The sequence below is a fragment of the Chanodichthys erythropterus genome, chromosome 10 (genome assembly GCF_024489055.1).
Source record: "Chanodichthys erythropterus isolate Z2021 chromosome 10, ASM2448905v1, whole genome shotgun sequence".
Taxonomy (NCBI): domain Eukaryota; kingdom Metazoa; phylum Chordata; class Actinopteri; order Cypriniformes; family Xenocyprididae; genus Chanodichthys; species Chanodichthys erythropterus.
This window is the reverse complement of record NC_090230.1, coordinates 52,528,540-52,544,686: the sequence shown is the minus strand read 5'-3', so window position 1 is coordinate 52,544,686 and position 16,147 is coordinate 52,528,540. Positions and strand designations below refer to the sequence as shown.

General features: G+C 33.3%; 3 protein-coding genes across 4 annotated transcripts in view; 1 reads left to right on the top strand and 2 right to left on the bottom strand.

Annotated features, from left to right (window-relative positions):
• Positions 1-213: 213 nt before the first annotated feature.
• Positions 214-2,571, bottom strand: fam136a (family with sequence similarity 136 member A). The gene is made up of 3 exons (XM_067398138.1): positions 2,259-2,571; positions 666-806; positions 214-581 (listed from the first exon to the last, which is right to left on the bottom strand). Exons 1-3 carry the CDS (start codon positions 2,343-2,345, stop codon positions 393-395), a joined length of 417 nt encoding a protein of 138 aa, XP_067254239.1. The 5' UTR covers positions 2,346-2,571; the 3' UTR covers positions 214-392.
• A 13-nt stretch (positions 2,572-2,584) lies between these two features.
• pcyox1 (prenylcysteine oxidase 1) lies at positions 2,585-10,913 on the top strand. Of its 2 annotated transcripts, XM_067398136.1 has the most exons (7): positions 2,585-2,716; positions 5,251-5,395; positions 6,170-6,376; positions 6,930-7,104; positions 7,195-7,406; positions 9,324-9,476; positions 9,954-10,905. In XM_067398136.1, exons 2-7 carry the CDS (start codon positions 5,284-5,286, stop codon positions 10,622-10,624), a joined length of 1,530 nt encoding a protein of 509 aa, XP_067254237.1. In that variant the 5' UTR covers positions 2,585-2,716; positions 5,251-5,283; the 3' UTR covers positions 10,625-10,905. The 2 variants fall into 2 exon arrangements, with proteins under 2 accessions (XP_067254237.1, XP_067254238.1); XM_067398137.1 differs by lacking the exon at positions 2,585-2,716 and having other exon boundaries at positions 5,281-5,395; positions 9,954-10,913.
• A 2,803-nt stretch (positions 10,914-13,716) lies between these two features.
• Positions 13,717-16,147, bottom strand: part of stoml2 (stomatin (EPB72)-like 2) — a 4,636-nt gene continuing 2,205 nt past the window's right edge. The window contains exons 7-10 of the mRNA XM_067395632.1: positions 16,020-16,147; positions 15,262-15,341; positions 14,896-15,024; positions 13,717-14,044 (exon numbers count right to left, since the gene is read on the bottom strand). The exon at positions 16,020-16,147 is cut by the window's right edge and continues 17 nt beyond it. Coding sequence (XP_067251733.1) covers positions 13,913-14,044; positions 14,896-15,024; positions 15,262-15,341; positions 16,020-16,147 — 469 coding nt within the window. The 3' untranslated portion in view covers positions 13,717-13,912. The remainder of the gene's footprint in view (positions 14,045-14,895; positions 15,025-15,261; positions 15,342-16,019) is intronic.

Sequence of the window (16,147 nt, the reverse complement as noted above, 5' to 3'; positions counted from 1 at the left end):
ATTTTATCTGTTATATAAAATATAATATTATTTTTATTGCATTTATTATACAAATTTTATTTTTAATTATATTTTTATAATTAATAAAATATTTTTAAAGATAATTTCACAATACAAAAAATCCTAAATGGTTCTAAAAATATAATTTTTAAAACAAGTCCCCCCCACCTTTTTCCCCTGGGTCACATTCAACCAACAGCAAGTTGAATTCATCACATTTATTGTCTGTACAAAAGCCACAAACATTACAGACACAGTAATCAACACATGCCACTCACCAAAAACTCACAATGAGGTGACAGCAAAGAGCAACTTTCTTGAAAGCAAATCTTCCTAGTAAACCAGTGAGTCCACAAGAATGATTTTCTACAGCCTCGACCACAATCTGAGCTTCACTGAGGTATTGAGTTCAAGCTGTCCTTCAGTCTGCGCATCATACTGGGCAGCAGGTTCAGGTGCTCGTCCACACAACTGCTCACACAGCTGTCCATCAGCGCCCGCACAGCAGGCTCCTTCGCCCCGGAGTCAAACAGGTCCTTGGCTTTGTCGTTACAGTGCATCGTACACCTCGTGAGACGATCCTATAGGTGAATCAATAGATCCTTCATGTCACACTATTCCAGCTGGAAGATTAAAAGTAAATGATCTCACAGAAGTCGACTGACCTGAAACTGCTCAAGCTCACTAGTGACCAGTCCTTGAGCTTTAGCCAGCGGTGTGTGGCAGCGCTCTATACACTGGTGCACCTGATTCATGGATTCACCGGGACGCTCGCAACACTCTGCACTGCAGCGGAACATGCGGCCCTGAAAAATATTTAATAATAATGTAAATAATATATGGTGTAAATTAATTATAATTATTAATATTAAATAATTTGTATAAATCAATTATATATAATATATTAATATTCATTAATTTTACATATTTATATATTATATATATGTGATGGCAAAGCTTTATATTTCTTAATAATAATAATAATAATAATTAATTCATTTTACTGACCCGAAACTTTTAATATATAGTCAAACCAAAAATTATTCAGACATTTTTAATATATTTTTAATAGTGGGTGCAGGACACTATAGTTCATTTATGTAAGTGAGGATAGCAAAATAAAGTAAACTGTGACATATTATACCAAAAAAGTTCATGCAGTGGACTATCAGTAAAACTGATAAAAATTCGGGACCAAAACTAATTCAGACACTTTGACATGACCATGTTTTGCTTAAGTGTTATCTGACATAATTAAGATAAATTTTTTTCTGACACAGTTTAGCTCTGAGATCTTTTCATATTTTATTTTTATTATATTTAGATTAAGGTGTCTGAATAAATTTTGGTTTGACTGTATGTGTGTGTGTCTGTGTGTGTGTGATTTTTTTAAAAGAAAAAGAATACTTTTTATTTATAATTTTTATATATTTTATAACAATTTTATTTTGATATTTATTTATATTATATTTATTTATATTTATATTCAGAATGAAACTAATCAAAAGCGACAGTAAAGACATTTATAATGTTATGAATGATTTGTATTTCAAATAAATGCTATGCTTTTGAGCTATTGATCAAATAATCTTGAAAAAAAAAATCATCATGGTTTCCCCAAAATATAATATTAAGCAGCAAAAACAGTTTTAACATTGATAATAATACATTTCTGGTAACACTTTAGTATAGAGAACACAAACTATTAACTATGACTTTTCCCTCAATAAACTCCTAATTTACTGCTTATTAATAGTTAGTTAGTTGTTAAGTTTAGGTATTGGATTAAGAATGTAGAATAAGGTCATGCAGAATAATGCATTAATATGTGCTTAATAAGTACTAATAAATAGCCAATATTCTAATAATATGCATGCTAATAAGCAACTAGTTAAAAGACCATAAAACAAAGTGTTACCAAGTTTCTTGAGCATCAAATCAGCATATTAAAATGATTTCTGAAGGACCATGTGAGCTTTAAGACTGGGTTAATGATGCTGAAATGGCTGCTTAAATTTAAAAAAAAATATTAAAATGGAAACAGTTATTATAAATGGTAATAATATTTCACAATACTGCTGAATATTAGATTAATCATTCCTAATCATTTTAAACAAATATATAAATATAAATCATTAAAAACCTGAAGTGAATGTTGAGCCATAAGGAGCACCAGTGTTCACACTTCAGCATCTTGTCCCTCACAGATCAGTTCCTTCTGATTTTAGGTTTTTACAAAAACAAAAACTGAAGGTCACCTGCATCTTCCGGATGTGATCTTTTTCCAGATTCTGAACCATGTCCTCCACTGCCTTCTGCACGCGAGCCTGCTGTGCCTCAGCCATTCCTGCTCTCACATCAACTGCTTTAATTTCCACTTACAGCTTCTGCTTTAACCAGCGACTCTATAAAGCCATGAATCAAAACGAACACGTTTTACTAACAAGGCCTGGAGATCATTACTTTAAACGTTAAAAATGCATTTGTTTGAACTGAAACCAAAATGTTGCAATAATACTACAGTAAGGTCACCTCCTACTACATCTAAGCATGCTGCCACTTATTACGCCACTTCCGCCATGGAGTCCGTCCTATTTCCGGTTCCGTACTTTTCTTCCAAAGAACGAATCTGCGGCTGCTGGATTTCACACACCTGTTTTACGCACTTTATTTCCTTTACACATTACTTTAAGTTCTCCACCCGACCCTTAGACAGGTGAGATGTGTGGCGGTTTGACAGCTGCGTAAACTTGTACGTGACATGCATGACAGTAATGTCGGCATGAAAGTCTTAAATAGTTTAACAGCAAACTTCTTTAACGTTAACTCATTTGTTTTGCATTGACGAGACTTAACTGTACTTCCTCCTCTATGACTACAGCAGTTATTATCAATGCTATTGATTAAAGATTTTTATTACAGCTGACATTATTATTAGCAGACTGTAGTAAATTGTAAATTGGATTTGTCTATATGCTTGGACATGTTTCAAAAACAGACGGAACGCAAAACGATTGAACTGAACGCAGTATGATTCTCGAGATTCGTTTTCATAGATGATTCAATGATAAATGCGTGTTAAATCACTCACTAAAAAGGACTAAACGAAAAGATCGAGTAACGAAATATTTTAGTCTCGTTTCGGTTTCTCGTTACCAGCTGGTGTTGGGGTAACGCATTACAAGTAACGCGAGGTACGTAATCAGATTACTTTTTCAATTAACTCATGAAGTAATGCATTATTTTTAAATTTGCAACAAAATATTAGTTAATAAAAACAATGAGTTACATACTAACAATCAAAATTTAGCCTACTTTAGTTAAACATCATATTTGTGTTTATTTTATTTTATTTTATTTTATTTTTATTGCTGATGTAAGAGGCTGCGTCCAAAAAAAACAAACTCTCTTCTGTAGGTACTTATTTTGAATAAGTAATTACTTCGCAATCATTAAAAAAGTATGTTCTATATAGTATGAATGTAATCTGGATGTAGTACATTTGCCATGTTGTCATTATCATGTGACCTACAAGCGTCAGTTGCGTCGCTACACTGCCATTCACAAATCCTCTCTTGTATAGAAACAAGAAAGTTAGATGCCTGTTTCTTGAAGATATTATCTCGATATCCCCTGCAATCTTTTAGTGGAATAATTTATTAAAAAAAAAAAAAAAGATTTGGTCTTTACAACAAAAATATTTTCTCACCAATAAAGTAAAAGAAGTATCTTTCAAAATAATAAATAAATTTGACCCTGCTAAATATTTTATGATTAAATATAAAACCAATATTGATACAAGATGCTCATTTTGCCAAGTTCACACAGAAACTGGTCATGGTTCTATACTGAACAACTATGGAAAGATATTAAAACATTTATTAAATTTAATATCCAACAAGATATATCTGTAACTTTTAAAGATATTATTTTTGGCCGCTTTGATTCTGATTCTAATAAAAACAAAGGTTGTTTTGTTATAAATTTAATTTATTTTCTTGGCAAATTCTATATGTAAATTCGCCAACAACAAACCAAATTTTTTTTTTTTTTTTTTGAAAGAATTTAAAATGTACCTTAACACTATTTCATCCTCTGTAAATAAGAAAGCAAGAAGAACAACCTCAATTTGTAGTTTTTTTTAGTGATTAGTTTAACTGTTAACTAATAGAAACTGAAGTCTGAGTGAATTTTGAGTCAACAACTTGACTCATTTAATTGCAACTGATGAGTAAATTGCAGTGAACCAAGGTTTTCACAGAAGTGTGACACATAAGATGTATTGGAAATTTGCTTTTATGACTGTTTTACTGTCACGTACACAGAACAGAGTTTATTTTAATACATAGCATTTTATTAAAATCGGCTAAAACACTTTCAGCTAAGAGATGCAAATGAACATTTTTAATGTAATATGACAATGTAAAACTACTATTTTTTTATTTTTTTTAACACTTTTATTGAAACTTTGGGAATAACGAAATTAATCATGTTTAATTATTATAAAAAAAATATTGTGTTGGCCAGCAGCAGACAATTTGAGTCAAAAAGGTTTTAGAATGTAATGTTCATGTCACAGACCACATGATGACCGCCACGTTGTAATGGAAATAATTGCTGAATCGTTGTCTTTTAAATCAGTTCTTTGTAACTTACTGTTAGGAAAAAAACTATTTGCAGTAATGTGTCGCATTTGACATCCCTGAAAATTCATGGACATTTCTTCATAGAAATTTTTTGAGCTCTAACATATCAACCAGATAATAAAAATATGAATCTGGAAGGAAGCTACATGATTTGTCTTGTGAAGCAGAATCTGACTTTTGTTATTAGATTGTATAAATTGGTATAACACTTTACAATAAGGTTCATTAAACATTAGTTAATGTATTAACCATGGACTAACCATGAGAACTACATTTGTTACTGTATTTACAAATCTTTTTTGATTTTAGTTAATGAAAATACTATTGTGCATTGTTTAAGTTAGTTCACAGTGCATTAACTAATGTTAACAAGATTTTAATAATGTATTAGTAAATGTTGAAATTAACAAAGATTAATAAATGCTGTAGAAGTGCAGTTCATTATTAGTTCATGCTAACTAATGTAGTTAACTAATGAACCTTATTGTAAAGTGTTACCTATAAATTATATATCCACCTTCTACCAAAGTACATTTCCTATATGAAAAAGTTTGATCTCATGTAAATGCAACATTTACCTATTTTCATGCCATTTATTTTTCAGATGTTCATATTTGTGAAACACTAAATCCCTAGAATGGCTCTGAGACACCTTTCAGTGAAGGCTCTCTTCTTTCTTGGGCTTTGTCAAGTTGGGCGCAGGGGTTTTGCCTCTGCTCCTGAAGTCAGAGAGGCACCCAAGAAAATTGGTATGGTCAAATTCTCATGATTTATTTCTTTATAAGACCTAAGAGTACGTGTACGACTGTTTAACCCTTTAAAGACTGACTATGAAATAATAGTCAAACTCAGTTTTTTAAATCGAACAATTTATTGAACCTTTAGCCAAGATAAAAAAGAAAATCAAAAAACAAAAAGTGTGCATATGTTTTATGTTTTCTATAATATTTAATACACCAGGATTTTATGGCTCATACAGTACGATATAGTGAGAATTTTGAAGTCACACTCAAGGAAAATAAATGCAAAATAATGCAATTTGGTGCAGTTATTTATATGGCCAAAAATGTATCTAGCTTGATATATAAAAATAGCAGACTACTTGCATAAAATGTACACAGATATCAGTTGTCACTCTAATCAAGTAAACCTCAGTTTCTTCAGTCCAGTAAGTCATGTTCAGTAAGTCCAGTAAGTAATGTTCATATTGAAATAAAAGTTATTTTTACTTGATTTTTTTTTTTTTTAAAGATTCCCACAGCAAAAAGACATGTGAATCATGACCTGAAGGTTGATATTTTACAATTACACTAAAAGGCCTTTTACTTGCCAAAAAAATTCTGTATTATGAAATATCAATCAGATGACAGAAAGAATGTAGTAAATTGTGTAAAATGATTTTATCATGTTGTTAATTTATAGTCTTTAGAAATTCATATGTAAAATACAAGACTGTAGACTTTATAGGGTTAGTGGGCATGTTTGATGGGATCTGATGGGCTAAATGTTCATTTCTTCTTCAGCAATAATTGGGGGTGGTATTGGAGGCACGGCAGCTGCGTTTTTCTTGAGACAGGAGTTTGGGCCAGGAGTGAAGATCGACGTGTTCGAGGCGGGGACTGTTGGAGGGCGTCTGGCCACTGAGAACATTGGAGGATACGAGTATGAGACAGGGGGATCCGTTATTCACCCCCTTAACCTGCACATGAAGTATTTTGTAGACAGACTCGGTCAGTATCCACTTCCCTCTCAACATTTTCCTGTTTAAAGTCATATGATGTTCTTCTACAAAATGCACAACTGGATACTTTCAGTTTATTCTACCAAAGCAAAAGTTTATCACTTCAGCGCTTTTCAAATGAAATGGGTAATCCTGGAGCATTGTAAACCATCATTTTCTTGCTTCAAGTTTCGCACTGATCATAATTTACTTGGGTAAACAGTTAATCCAGTTAAATTTACCCAGGCGTCTGTCCAAAGCACATGAATATGAGGCACTTGATTGGTTGTCTGTTGCTAATCATCTATCTGTTATATTCTAACACCGGATCGTTTCACACTGCAAACGTATGGCACCACATTAAAGGGTTACACTGTGCAAAAGCAGTGCTAACCCTGCTCTGGAGTAGGGTTTCATAACCTCGGGTAAAAAGCGGTGTTATCCCCACTTTTGAATTACAAGTGAGAAACATTCCTTTATCTGGGGTTAAAAGTGAGGTTTAGAATGACTGTAACCCAGGTTAAGTGTGAAAAGCCCTATCTTATGTGATATTCTTTGATCAGGTATGTCACCTCGTGCTGATGTATCCTCTAAACTGGCGATATTTGACGGGAAGGAGCTGACCTTTGAAGAGAGTGACTGGTTCATCGTGAATTTCATACGCATGCTGTGGAGATATGGATTCAACTTCATTCGAATGCATATGTGGGTGGAGGGCATACTGGACAAGTTTATGAGGTTTGTCTGTCATGTTGCCTCTCATCTAGTGAGGAACATAATGATTATACCATTAAGTTCTTAAGGTCCTTTTGTTGTCCATTTCTGTAGGATATATCAGTACCAGCAGTTTGGCTACTCATTCTCCAGTGTGGAGAAGCTGCTGCATGCTATGGGTGGAGACAGTTTCCTCACTCTGGTCAATCAGACGCTGGAAGAGGCCATGCTGGCCGAGGGCTTCTCTCAGGTCTTTCTTAATGAAATGGTAGCACCCATCACACGAGTCAACTACGGCCAAAGTGTCCGAATCAGTGGATTTGCGGGTATGTCTATACTATACTGGATGTTTGTGACATTTTTGGGGTCTGAATCTGTTTATTTATTCAAATATACATTAAAAATGCTATTTATACATAAAATAATTTGTATATAACTCTTCTATGATGAGCATCTTTTACTTTCTGCATTAAAATGAATTCAAGTAAAAAATAAATTCAGATGTTTGGCTTTTTTTTTTTTTTTTATTATGTTAGCATTAAAGCAGTGAAACAGTTATTAAAGGGATAGTTTACCCAAAAATGAAAATTTGATGTTTATCTGCTTACCCCCAGCGCATCCAAGATGTAGGTGACTTTGTTTCTTCAGTAGATCACAAATGATGATTTTTAACTCCAACCGTTGTGGTCTGTCAGTCAAATAATGGGAGTGGATGGGAACTCCAACAATAAGAGTCAAAAAAACTTTCATAGACAAGTCCAAATTAAACCCTGCGGCTCGTGACGACACATTGATGTCCTAAGACACAAAATGATCGGTTTGTGCGAGAAACTGAACAGTATTTATATCATTTTTTACCTCTAATACACCACTATGTCCAACTACGTTCAGCGTTCGGTTAGTGAGGTCTGATCACGCTCTGACAACGGCAGTGATGTCTCACGCATATACTTCAATGAGTGCTAGACATCACTGCCGTTGTCAGAGCGTGATCAGACCTCACTAAGCGAGCGAGTGCTGAACCTTTGTAGGAAAACACATCATATTCCAGGATGACAATGTCAAGATTCATCAGGCTCAAATTGTGAATGAATGTTTGGTAGGGAGCATGAAGAATTATTTTCACACATGAACTGAGTCCAGACCTTAAATTGATTGAAAGTCTTTGGGATGTGCTGGAGGAGACTTTACAGAGTGCTCACCTCTTGCATTGTCAATAAGATCTTGACCAAAAATCTTGACAAAAAGACCCTGATTCAGAAGTGCCAGTTCATGTGGGAAAATGATTCTTCATGCTCTCACAACCATTCTTTCACAGTTTGAGCCTGATGAATTTTGACACTGTCATCTTGGAATATGGCCATGATGAGTCTTTCTACATGGTTGTTTAAGAAAGGAAAAGCTATACACTACATCAATTAGGGTTAAAATAACTTTTACCAAACATATAACATGCTAGAAAACATAATAATCACAGCACAATAATGATCCAGTCATGGTCTCTTAAGTATTTGCCTATTTAAATCCAAATAGCTACTTTTTTTTTTTGGCCAGGCAGTGTATTTATAATATTTGGAATGCTTGATGTTTATGCCAAAAGAAAATCATCTGGTGCAACCAGTGTGCAGAACATATAGGAAAATCATATGAATATTTGTCAAGGTTATTTTGTATCATAAAATATCAGATTTTATATTCTATCAGATAGCAGATTTGACCTTTTTATGACAAGGCAAAGTTAGTTCAGGTTGAAAAATGTCATGTGGTGCGACTATTCATGATATTTCTAAAAAAAACTTACATTGAGAAATGTATTTAAAACTTTTCTAAAAATATTGATTAAGTATTAAGTATTTGCAGTGTAAGGAAAATATGTTATAACTTGGTTACACCACATGACATTTTTAAAATCATTACATTTATGCTTTTCTTGAAAATTGTATATTTTGTAAGTTTTTCAAAATTATATGAAACCAACATGATTTTTTTTTTGAAACATATTCATGTACAATATTATGTCATTGACTCAAATGCCATAGAGAACACATGCTCTAATTATGTAACAGCAAAGTTTGCATTTTTATAGTTAATTTGGTATCACAAATTTGTTGTTTTGTTGGGTTGACACTTGATATCTGTATAAGCTGATGTATAAAGTATATCTGGTCCCTCAGCAAAAGCAGTTGTGAAGCACTGATTTGATATATTCAGAAGTGTGTGAATATGGCATATTCCTTTTGTAGGTGCTGTTGCACTAGCAGGAGCCGAGCCAGGGTTGTGGGCAGTAGATGGAGGAAATAAGTTGGTTTGTTCCGGGCTTTTGTATTACAGCAAAGCTGAACTTGTTCCAGCTCGTGTGACTGCCATCTCCATGAAGATAAGACCATCCAAAACTGGTACAGTCCACTATGAACATAATAGTAAATCTTTTTATATACTACGTACACTACTGTATAGAGTCAGTAAGATTTGTTTTGTTTTTTTTGTCACCAAAAGTGACAGTTTCAAAACATTCTATTTCAAATAAAATCTGTCCTTTTTAACTTATTCATCAAAGAATCCTGAAAAAAATTGTACACAACTGTTTTCAATATTGATAATAATAATAAATGTTTTCTGATGAGCATTTAAGCATATTAGAATGATTTAATGATTAATTCAGTTTTGCATCACAGGAATAAATGACCCTTTTAAACATATTGTAATAATATTTCACAGTATCACTGCTTTCACTGTATTTTTGATCAAATAAATTCAGCATTGGTGAGAATCAGAGACAAAAAAAATGTTAAATCTTTTGAACAGTAATGTATGTCTCCACAGTCTGGTCATATTTATCCTTTTTGTTGTTGTTGTTGTTGTTGCCCTTGCAGGTTCAGTAACAAATTTCTATGAGGTGAACTACGTTGGTGAGTCTGGTGCCGCCCATTCCATGTATGACATAGTTGTAGTTGCCACGCCTCTCCAACAGGGCGTGTCTGAGATCAACTTCCCAGGATTTTCTCCACCCATTCCATCCCACTTCCCTGGCCGTTACCACCAAACAGTGGCCACGCTGGTCCACGGTCTGCTCAATGTGTCCTTTCTGGGCACCACAGACAAGCCGGAAAACTTCTTCTTTTCAGACATCCTCACACTGGATAACAAAGCCTCCGAAATCCAGAGCCTGAGCTCTCTGAATCCGGTGAAGATTCTCAAAGGCTACAGCCCCAGCCCTGCCAGCCAAAGAAAAGTATGGAAGATCTTCTCCTCCCAGCCTCTTTCTCAGAAGCATCTGCAGCAAATCTTCCTTTCCTGGGACTCTGTGTCGGAGACGCGCTGGCTCGCGTACCCCTCCTACAGCCCGCCGCAGCGCAGGATGCCTCCCTTCATCCTCCATGAGCACCTTTACTACCTCAACGGCATGGAGTGGGCGGCCAGTGCAATGGAGATGAGCGCTATTTCCGCCCGTAATATGGCCCTGCTCGCCCATCACCGCTGGTACCAGCAGACGGGCAAAATCGACCAGGAGGATCTGCACACCCGACTCAGAGGTGAACTTTGAGGGAAGAGCAGTGTGGTTCATCTGAACCACTTTAGGTTTATAAGTCATAAACATTGTCATGGAGATGACAGATTGTATTTATATAAGGCCGACCTGTGCTGTTTATTTTATAATGATTTTGAGGTTATGACCTTGGTGAATCTGATTATAAAAAAATATTTTGCCCCAAAAATAAGAAAGTATATTTTACCTATTTTAAGTAACATTATTTTCAGTACAATTTAAGTACATTCACCCTACAATTCTCATTACTGTAATGTGGAATAATTTCATTATCATTACATATGTAGTTCAATTCAGTATAATAAATACTACTTGATCTGTACTACAAATGTACTATAATATATAAATTGTATGTGTATATATATATATATATATATATATATATATATATATATATATATATATATATATATATATATATATATAATATATATATATATAATATAGTATTATTATAATTCATAGATTTTTATATATTTTATATTTTTTGTCAGTGTTTTGAGATTCATTAATGATTTTGTTAGCAGTGGCCTGGCATTTAAAGTAGAATCACATGACTTCACTGCAAAAAAAATAGTTATACTAGTATTTTTACTAGTATCTTTATTATAGATGTCTGAACGCTAGATTTGTACATTTTCATTTTGTACACAACACTTACGGGTAAATCAGCATGTTTCACAGACTACAAAGCCACAGAGAAAATAATTATTTGACAATTTTTGTACACAGTCTGCCTACATTCGTCTTTGTGGGTGCATCTCTTGAAACCTGTTATGAACTTGTTGGGTTGCACTGTAAAATATTTTCATCACAATTAAGCACATTTTTATTTTCATTAACGTCTGGATGTTTATGTCAGGAAGTTTTTTTTTTTAAATTTGTGTTATTCTCATTGATGATTTTTATTATTCTCATGATTTCATCAAAAAACCATATTACATTAAACAGAAATATTGTAATAAAAGCACTTAAAATACTGTACATTAAATACTGTACTACCTATATTACCATGATGATAATTACAATACAATATTTTCCCCTTGTTTTGTGTTATGACGTGGACGTGTTCTAGACAGGTTTCATGGGATTCACTCTTGTGTCCTTCAGGTACATTTTAGGAAGTGCAACCCAGGATACACTGTAAAATTTCACCGTAATAGTGAGCGTTTATGTGATAGATTCTGGGTGTATTGCCCACTTAACTCTTTTAATAACATCTGCTTGTGATGAGAAACTGTACAGTATGTAGGAGCACTTTGATTAGCACTACAGACAGCTTTAAAAAAAAAAATAATGAAATGGAACAAAGTAATAATACTGATTGACTGATACTACTGCTACTAGTGTGTTTGTGTGTGGTGAAGCTCACTCTCATGTGCTAAGTTTGCACAGATATGTTAAAACTACCACGTTAGATCACCTGTTCAGTCCTTTAACTTGAATACAGTTTCAGTGACCTATAACTTTGATGCATGTGCATAAACTCTTTTGAATTCTTATAATTTTGTTCTTCCTGCATATTTGCATTTAATATAATGTTAATTGTTCTTTGTGCTTTAAAGTGCCTTTGGTTTTCAAAACTGCAGGGAAAAAAAAAGGAAAAAAAAGTTGAATGTAAAAGAATGTATGATTTTTTTTATTTCTGTAGACCAACATGAAGGTTCTTTTCCCCCCCTTAATTCTTCTTCTTTTTTTTGCAATAAAAATGTAATAATGAAATTTAATAATGATCACCATGGAGAATAAGGGATCAAAACCTTCACAAGTATTTTTCCCCCAGTTGCACAAACTATCACAGTCCTGGAATTCTGGCAAGTATTCAGACTACTGACACTTGGACTGGGGCTTGATTTGCACTTCTAACTTTCTAACCGCGTTTTTCATGCAAATGAGCCTTTCTTATCGATGATTTGCTTGTAAATGTTGCCTTCCTGCAACATACTGATTTCATTCTGTTTATATATTTGGGATTTTTTTTTTATTCTTTTATTAAGGAGTAGCAGTGTTAAGAAACTGAGTTTTTATAAGAACAAATGGATAATTGATATTGATGGGACTTAAGAATGCGAATTTTATGTTAATTGAAGATCAAAATATGTTTGCAATAAAGGTTCATGTCTTTTAAAATGCGATTAAATGTATTATTTTGTGCAGTTATAAGTGTCCAAACTTTGAATATGTCCTAATTGCATGATATTCTTAAATGTTTGTATGTTAGTGGCCTCAAGACTGTGAAATGAGTGTATATGACAAAGGTTTTGACTCTGCTTGCATTCCATGGTTCTCTATGGAAGCTTGTTTCCACCAGAGAATAAAAAAAGTCACAGTTCTAAGGAAAGAAAAAGTCTGAATTGTGAGATTGTAGATTTGAAATTGATTATATCTAACAAATCTTTTTTTAATGTTGTGGTAGTGGTGGAAATAAGCTTCCATAGTTTTCCATGGTATATTAGAGTGAATTAATGTTCAGGTTCAAAACAAGTTTTTTACAAGCAGCATATAATCTTGATCACCAATCATCACTTGGTTTATTTCACAATTGTTTTGCAATTATCACCGATAGCTGTACATGATCCTCTACTTAAAATAATGTAAAAGTAGCTATAGCCCGGGCTAATAAACTACTTTTTTAGTTGAGTTTGCTGTAGTATACTTCTAAATGCAGGAAACATTACACTTGTCTTATGAAGTATTTATCTTCTACTGTATGGACAGATGTGTAAAGCTGCGGTCAGGATAATTCTCCGCATTGACCAACATAAACCTGCCTGGTTTGAAAGGGACTTGTACAGTATATTGCTACACTTGACCATAGACATTTGCCCTTTTTTGCCCACAAAATATTTAGCAAAAATTTCGCTAATGTGACGTCAGATGTGTATCAGATTAGACTGGAGAAAGCGGTTTACAGCCATACAACATTTACCAATGTTCTGCAGTTCATCATTTCATTCATTTGCATTTTATTTGGACGGCATGAATATTAATACTACTCGTTTTATATTTTTATTATTGAAAATATGAATAGCAGAAACCTTTGAATAATGTTGAATGACCTTTAACTTTAAAAGAACTGGGTAAGGGGAGAAACAAAACATCCCAAATTTATTATAATAGGCAGAAACAAAAAAAATAACAATAAAATCTTTGTGTGGCTACTCCAAAACACCAAAGTACTTCAGTTATTTTATCATAATTTCAATATTCTCTCATCAGTCCTCTACAACCGGAATCAGTTTTAAGGTATCAGTTTGTGTCTTTTGTCCCAGAATGAGACTCAAATCAGTATTTCTGTGCAGTTTCAGTTTCAGACACTGTATTTCCTTCCAAGGTCGCCTCCAAGCTCTCTGGAGGCGCGCTGTCAGCTGTGCTCCGAGTGTTTGTCTTCGATAAACTCCCATAAATCGCCATGGCCTGAAGATGGTAGAGAACAATGAAGTATACATGTCAACTAGGGACAACTGGACTTTAAAAATTACTGTTGTTGTTGTTAAGGAATATTAAGTGCCATATATACACTAGCAGTCAAAATGTTTTTTCAAAGAAGTATATTATGAAATACTATTACATTTTAAAATGTCCACTTTCTATTTGAATATATGCAATTTATTTCTGTGATATTTTCAGCATAATTGCTCCAGTCCTCAGTATCACATGATCCTTCAGAAATCATTGTAATATGATGATTTATCAAATATTTTTGGTGCTTCATAATTAATAACGGTTTTTATAATAAGTTTTTGCTGCTTAATGTTCTTAGGTTCATTTTTCTCAGAATTCTTTGATGTTTTGACTAACATTATACATGTCTTTACTGTCACCTTTGATTAATTTAATGCACCCTTTCTGAATAAAACCCAAAGTCTTATTTGTTCTTACATACCAAAACTTTCAAAAAGTGGTGTATCAGTTTTCACAAAAAAATATGAAGCAGTACAACCGTTTTCAACATTGATAATAATCAGAAATGTTTCTTGAGCATCAAATCATATTAGAATGATTTCTAAAGGATCATGTGACACTGAAGACTGGAGTAATGATGCTGAAAATTCAGCTTTGACATCACAGAAAAAATATAATAATTTGAATATATTTTAAAATATATTTCAAATTGAAAAGTAGTTCAATTGTAATAATATTTCACAATATTACTGTATTTTTGATCAAATAAATACAGCCTTGGTGAGCATCCTCAAGAGACTTCCTTCAAAAACATTCAATGATAATTATTCCTAACTTTGGACCGGTACAGAATGAAACCATACCTGAGTGACCATACTGCTGATGTCTCCTGTGTTTGAGGGCAGTAAGATGGTGTTGGACTCCTTGGCCAGGTTGGAGAAAGCAGAGACGTACTGTTCGGCCACACTTAAAGATGCTGCAGCGTTTCCATTCTGTACAGATACAGTTATGAGACATCAACAAGATGCCTTGTTGTAAGACAGACTGAACTCACTATATTTATCTCAGGTGTAATACTCTACTGGAGCGGTCTCATGGCTGAATACTGTCTACACACCTGAATGATTGAAAAATTGATTCCGCTCTACTAAGATACAGTGTCATGTTTATAAGTGTGATAGGAGTTCTTTCTTATGAAGGGTCTTCATAAGGTGAGTGAGATTGAGTACCTGCAGAGTGAGCGCCTCGGACAGCAGCCGGATGGCTTTGGCCTTTGCCTCAGCTTTAGCCAAAACAGCATTTGCTTCACCTGTACAGGAGACAAAGATCATCAATATGCCAGTGGGCATAATGAATATTTGATCAATCATTTAATTATGAACATATAAATTAATATAAATCTGCACAATATATTTACTTATGAATACATGTAACATAATAATAATAATAATAAAAATAATGTTTTCTTATTAAAAATAAGAAAGGTTTTGTTATATTTCTTTATAATAATATAAATAAATAAATAAAAATTAAACAACAATTTTCATTTCACACATTTATATTAGTGTTGTTTTTTAATAGTAATTATTATTACTATTATAAATAAATGTAGCAATCAATAATAATGTAAAATAACTTTATTATTATTACATTGTTTAATTTATATTCACTTATAAAATAACAAATAATCATATTCATATATATATATATATTCATATATATATATATATATATATATATATATATATATATATATATATATATATATATATATATATATATATATATATATATATATATATATATATTAGTTTTTTTATGGTTTTAGTTTATGATAATAACCCTGGTGACATCAGCCAAAAAAGAAATTCAGAGACAAGTTCAAGTTATTACATGAATTGTTCTCAATAAGAACCTCAGATCTGACTTTAATGTCAACATTTTATTCTATTGCTATCATTATTCCACACCACAGAAAAAAACCCACCAGCAGCTTTGTTAATCTGTTCAGCCTTCTGTCCCTCAGACGCCAGAATCTGAGCCTGTTTGCGACCCTCCGCCACATTGATGGCCGCCTCTCTGTGCCCCTCTGACTCCAGAACGGTGGCTCTCTTT

Coding starts and splice junctions, on each gene's coding strand:
- fam136a (XM_067398138.1), bottom strand. CDS start 2,345: ATGGCTGAGGCACAGCAGGCTCGCGTGCAGAAGGCAGTGGAGGACATG. Junction 807..2,258: donor ATCACATCCGGAAGATGCAG/GTGACCTTCAGT, acceptor AATATTTTTCAG/GGCCGCATGTTCCGCTGCAG. Junction 582..665: donor GTGAGCTTGAGCAGTTTCAG/GTCAGTCGACTT, acceptor ATTCACCTATAG/GATCGTCTCACGAGGTGTAC.
- pcyox1 (XM_067398137.1), top strand. CDS start 5,284: ATGGCTCTGAGACACCTTTCAGTGAAGGCTCTCTTCTTTCTTGGGCTT. Junction 5,396..6,169: donor AGAGGCACCCAAGAAAATTG/GTATGGTCAAAT, acceptor TTTCTTCTTCAG/CAATAATTGGGGGTGGTATT. Junction 6,377..6,929: donor GTATTTTGTAGACAGACTCG/GTCAGTATCCAC, acceptor TTCTTTGATCAG/GTATGTCACCTCGTGCTGAT.